At 47.9% G+C, this 6000-nt stretch overlaps 1 protein-coding gene across 2 annotated transcripts in view; it reads right to left on the reverse strand.

The window, feature by feature from the left end:
• Window positions 1-6000, reverse strand: part of LOC8038017 (E3 ubiquitin-protein ligase RNF220) — a 30109-nt gene that overhangs the window by 8883 nt on the left and 15226 nt on the right. Inside the window, exons 8-9 of one of the 2 annotated variants that reach the window (XM_042289371.1) lie at window positions 3642-3694; window positions 324-345 (exon numbers count right to left, since the gene is read on the reverse strand). The exons of the other annotated variant lie outside the window; for it this stretch is intronic. Coding sequence (XP_042145305.1) covers window positions 324-345; window positions 3642-3694 — 75 coding nt within the window. The remainder of the gene's footprint in view (window positions 1-323; window positions 346-3641; window positions 3695-6000) is intronic. 2 annotated transcript variants of the gene reach the window in all.

A 6000-nucleotide genomic window follows, 5' to 3' on the forward strand; every position in this document is an offset into this window, starting at 1 on the left:
GATGTTTGCTTTCACATGTATATAATATAATTATAGCACAAAAATTAAAATTTATTCCCCCCCCCCCCCCCCCCCCCCCCCCCAAAAAATTCTAACTTAGAGGGAAAGTACTAAGTTAGGCTCCTCCAATTAAAAATGCTTTTACAACACTTACATATATGAGGTATTTTTACTCTTAAACAAACATCTCTACTAACTATGCTTTTGCAAAGGGAAAACCCACCTATGCATATATACTTCCATACTGATTTGCATTTGGTTTTAGAAAACCATAATGCATCATAATCTCTCTCTCTCGAAAAAAAAAAAAAAGGCTCACTTACCTAGATGTGGACGTGTCATTCTCTGAAAATAAAAATAAAAAATATAAAAAAGAAGAAAATGGAATTACAGAGGGCAAAACTGTGTTACTAATCTCAATGCCACAACAGATAAAAAAGAAAACAAGTGCTTCAAACACATGTTCGTTAAGTTAGTCAACCGGTAAAAATTAATAAGTACTCCTTTTAAAATTGGGATGACCTATGCAGAGAAAAAAAAAGTGTAGACTACCATGCTGTTCTCAACTCTAAAACGCACCCTCGTTCCAAATCTCAAATTTCAACATCTAAACGGTATTACCGCACACGTAGAGGGAAGAGAGACTAGCCCAATTATCTACCCCTTCTCACATTTTCAACATCACCTGAACGAGTCCAGCAACTCCTAAATTCTCCAAACCATAAAAAGAAAAATTAAAAAAAGAATTGCAACATTGAGGTTAAAAGGCCAGCTGAACCCGTTGAGGCGACAGGAGAGCCAACACGCCTGCAAGAGCGTCGCACCCCTAAAAACATCTCGAGCACATAAAAAAAAAAAGAGGCAGAGTGGGGGGGGGGGGGGGGGGGGGGGGGGGGATACACCGTCCTCCTAAACACACCCGTAGACACTATCGCGTCACCCAACAGGCTGTAAAAATGCCCCGAGGGTCCCAAAACGGCGCAAACATCACACCCCTCCCACTCACCCCCGCTGTTTGCTCAACGTCGACCTTCCCGTACCACCATTCCAACTCTCCTCTGGGCGTGTTAGCAACTCTTCAGCCTCCTAGAGACTTCACCGTCAGGCACGCAATTTTGCAGAAAAAAAATACAAACTCGTTCGCGGTGAAGGTGGGGAGTGTTCCCCGCAAAACGAGATGGAAAAGAAGCCGTTCTCCCGCTCCCTGTTTTCGCATCGATTTCGTTCCTGTTCGCTGGCAGGAGCGTCCCGTAAGTGCGCTTCCCCCCTCGATATTGTCGCGGAGCCGGTCCCTAAAGGAGGCTTTGCCGCATGCACCCAAGCACCGCAGGAAAAGCCCCACTCGCCGCGGCAAAAAAAAAAAAAAAAAAAGAAAAAAAAGAAAAAAAGAGCTAGCTAAAATATGCATCAGGAAGAAAAAAAACAGGACATAAACATACCGCGAAGTCGCAACTTTGCTGTAACTTAGAAAACGCACCCCCCCCCCCCCCCCCCCCCTAAAACAACAACAAATTGCTTTATTTTAAAGTAGAAGTTTGGGCTAGTTGGTATTTCATGATTAAAGATTAAAACAGCGCAAGGACACGGACAAGAACAAGACGGCAGACAAACAAGGCGCTGACTTACAACTGAAGTTTATTCGTTCTAACAGCGAGTATAAATACTGTATTGTCACAACAAACAAACATGAATAAAAAGCTTGACCTGGATGCCACGTGCTCACTAGCCATCGCTATGCACTGTCACTGTTTGTCTAAATAGGAACGTTCCTTATCTGATAAAGATAGCGACGGAATGCTGACACCGTTTTGCTTTATTTTAGAAGAAAAACGTATGGGGGTACTGTGTCTCGTAAGAGCGAGTAGAACGGTCGGTAAATTACGTCAGCAAGGGAACGCAAGGTTATCGACTTAAGCGAATCACCGTGTGTTTTTTTTTTACGTTTCTTTTCGTATTTCGTAGACACTTTCATATTTTATCTTTCTTTTCGCCTTACACAGAAAGCAGGCATCTTTCGATTCACTTCGCTTGCGAAACATGGCGCCAAATGTGCTAAATCATTTGATAAACGAAGAAATGACACATTTCGAAACTGTAACCAAAAACGCGGAAGCGCCTGAAAAAAAGAAAAGAAAGATGCTTATAAATTTTTGTAACGCAAAATTAGAGCGCAGCTCTTAAAGGGCAACTCCGCTTCATTTTTGATATTTAGAAAACTATGTAGCCCTCTTCAGTATCATATAGGAGGACCCCATGTCAAATATTACGATCTAATTCCGTCTATATATTTAATAAACTGGCCAGCGAACCTTCAAGCGAGCCAAGTCGCCGAAATCTGCCAACTCTAGGCGTGCGGCGCGAGGCGCAATCATCAGCGCAGTCAATGCCACGGAGTTGGAGCGGCCAACGTTGAACCACTACGTCAGAGGCATGCATACTTCATTCTCACGTTTTGCTTCTTTTTACTTTTCAGAGCGAAATTTAACGATGACGTCATGAGTTTCTCCTCCCGGTGTTGGCTGACCGGGCGTTCACGTGATCACCGCTGCCCTGCGCGCTTATCGGTCTGTTTCTCCGCTCCCCTTCCCCTCTTTCGTCTTCTCCCCTTCCCCCTCTCCCCCGGGCCATCACCGTCCACGCCATGCAAAGCGACCTGCCCACGTCCAAAAAAAAAAAAAAAAAAAAAAAAAAAAAAAAAGATCTGTTTGCGTTGCGTGTCCTGTTTCTCGCTCCCTCCCGAACGTCACAAGACCACGTGGTTCGACGTGAGGTGCCCATGACTGTGACGACCCAAGACCAATGTTGCCTGACGCAACCGAAGTTTCGGTTTCGGTATCTGCTGATGTTTAAATTAGGATTACACAAATATTATTCCACATTTCGCGAATCCGAAGACGTAGAGTTGTTGAGTATTACTTTGTGAATCACATGGAAGCCTAAATTTTTCGAAATTGAGCGGAGTTGCCCTTTAAGGAGGAGGGGAGGGTATGCCCCTCCTCCTTCTCCCCTGCTTTTTTCTCCTCTTACATACCCTCCCCTCCTCCCACAGTTTCCCGGCTAATTTAGCTAAAAAACTGACGCCACGTGACCTCAACAGCAATTCAATTCCCCGCCAAATTTAGCGGGCAATTGCATTACCGTTGAGGTCACGTGATGTTAATTTTCTCGCTAAATCTAGCGGTAAAACTGAATTTCTTCATAGGTGACGTGACATCAAGTCATCTGATGTCATTTTCCCCTCTACATTTAGCGGTGAACTGCTTCGGACGTGAAGTCTGAAGTCCAACTGATAAGGACAGTGGGGGCGATCTTCAGCAGGTGGCCGCCGAAGAGCGCGCGGCATTGCGCGATGTCAGAGGGGGGGGGGGGGGGGGGGGAGACGCCGCGCGTGGGGAAGGCGCGCGTGTGCGGCGCCGGCGTTTGCAGCAGTAACTGTTCTAAAGCAAAAGCCTAAAACAAAGGGAATCTTGCACGCGCGTTCGTCAACGCTTTATTTTTGTTATTTACTTCGAATCTTTTACACGGGGAAGGCGCGCGCGTGCGGCGCTTGCAGCATTCACTAAACAAAACTGTTGGTCTACGCACGGTCTGACCCCGGAGACAATAGACGATCTGCCAAAACCTAGCCATAGACAGCTTACCTGTCGTGTCTCGTCTTGTTTCTTCCACGGTGCTTCCTGATCCTCTTTGATTTCTGTACCAGAAAAAACAAAAATGCACTGCATACAACACCCAGCACTCAACGCACCAACACACGGAAAAACGAAGCACTGGTGCGCCGAAGAAAACGGTGAACCGCATATTTACGATAGGGAGTTTGAGTAGATCGTTCCCGAGCCCCGCTAACAAAACCCGGGTAATGATATGACGCATACGCAAAGGCACCGGGCAAATATAAAATATCGAAATGTAAAAAAAAAGGGTATAATATTCTTTAACGTATAAACGTTTGGCCATGACCGAACGGGGCAAACACTGGCCGGCGGCATCCAAAGGATGCCAAGGGCGCGGCCCCCCGGCCCTTGGGGGGGGGGGGGTCTTGCTTGCTTCTTCACTTAAAAACAAGTTGGTACGCCACTGCGTTCGGCGTATCACAACCTCTATACTTAGTTGCACCGTAACTTGGCAAAAAGAAGACCGCTACGGCCCCCTCCAGCCAATCAAAGCGACAGGGGCGAAGCAGTTGACAGCCCTCATCAAAAGTACTAAGAGGGAAAGGAGGAACTTCCCTTCTGTCCCGGACCCTCTTTTGCCTCTCCCAGCCCGTCGCTTTTGCCCACCTGGAAGATTAACGCGTCGCTCTACATTCCTACAAAAGCGGCTTTTCCTTCCTCTGCCGCCCGTGGCTTCGACACCATTGCGCGCCACTATGAGAGAGATTACTGTCACGTGTCTCCCTCCGATGCGCTGATTGGCTCCCTGGGATTGCAGCGTTCGCCGTTTGCCAAGTTACGGCGAGCTACACAGTGAGCTGTGTGGCACACTGTAGCGCAGCGGTCGGAGAAAATGGCGGCATAAACACGGCTCCGAACGCCGTCCGAAAATGGCTACATGTGTACCGTTTTACTTCCCCCCCTCAAAGCACGGGCACACCAGAACCGCAACAAATCAATCGCAATAAAAAAAAAAAAAAAAAAAAAAAAAAAAAAAAGCTATGGGAAAGGTTTGGACCACGTTCACGAAGAACAAACCGGAACAGGGGGCCGCGGCGGAAACCGGCTGTCAGCATTAGAGGAACAAACAAAGAAACAAACAAACAAACACACACACACACAAAAACACACACACACACACACACAATGTAACCTAGGCAAGTACGACACAGTCGGTGAGGTCTTAGGTGACCACCATAATACAACAATAACTATTCACAAAAAAGGGGGAAAAAAAAAAAAGAAACGGTCGAAACAGTAGCGGAAATGGTCCCGATCGAGCCCGCGTCCGAGTGCAGTTCAAACAGGCCGCCGGGCGTCCGTTCTGTCAGAAACAGTGCTCTCAAACAAAGAAGATCCCTCCACCACCCCGAGAAAGAGGAAAAGGGGGGCAAAGAACAACAGCACGCTCTACTCCTAAGAGCGAGTAAAAGCGCTCAAGCGAGCAAAAAACGCCGCTGCCCGTTTTCCTGTTGTTTGCGCAGGTTCCGCAGGATTTTTTTCCTGCCGCTCCTCAAACATTGAAACAAAACGCGAGGTTAAAGAACAAACAATGAAGCGCACGAGTCCGCTGCCGTAAGCGTGTTCAAGAAGGGAGAAGGCGTCGGCACCCGTGTGAACCCCCGCCACGTTTGAGTGTTTGAAGCATTAAAATCGCAGGGCCTTTCTTTTTTCTCTCTGTTCTGCGCAGCGGCGGTGTCGGGATTAAGGAGGTTTTGTAGCGGAATCCCCTCCGGAGCCCCGGCGGCTGCTTCCGCGAGTGTAAAGTGAGAGCGCCGGCGGTGGTCCGGAGCAAAGTGCTTCTTTCCGTGCCGAGCACGTTTCCTTGGGACTGGCGGGGGCGCTGACGGCGACCGACACAGTGTCCGACGCGGACACGACTGTTGTTTGCCTTCGGACATTGCGCATTCCGGAAAACGGGAAAAAAAAAAAACTTTCCGTTTTTCTTTTTTCTTTGCAAATGCTGTTTGAGCGGAAACGATACGGGGAGCGTACTCAAGCCGAGCGCACACAGGTTTTTCTCCGTCTCGTTCATCTATGTGCGTTTCTCTTCATTTCAGAATGCGGCTAAGACTAAAAAGATTAGTCCAGATTCTACTATACTCCGTGTCACTAGTTGTGTGCAGTGCAGGCAAAGGCATAGTCAGGCGAAGAGAGAAAAGGAGAGCACTAGGAACGTTAGAGAGGAAACGAGGTTTCCTCTCCTCGACCCCAGACTTCCCAGTGCTTGCCCCTTCTCCCCTCGCCTGGCGTTGCCTTCGCCTGCACTGCACGCAACTAGTGAGTCAGACATCTCCTTCGTCACGCGATCACGCTCTATCACGCAATAGTGATCACACGAACACAT

Source organism: Ixodes scapularis, unplaced genomic scaffold (genome assembly GCF_016920785.2).
Source record: "Ixodes scapularis isolate PalLabHiFi unplaced genomic scaffold, ASM1692078v2 PGA_scaffold12__126_contigs__length_90152505, whole genome shotgun sequence".
Taxonomy (NCBI): domain Eukaryota; kingdom Metazoa; phylum Arthropoda; class Arachnida; order Ixodida; family Ixodidae; genus Ixodes; species Ixodes scapularis.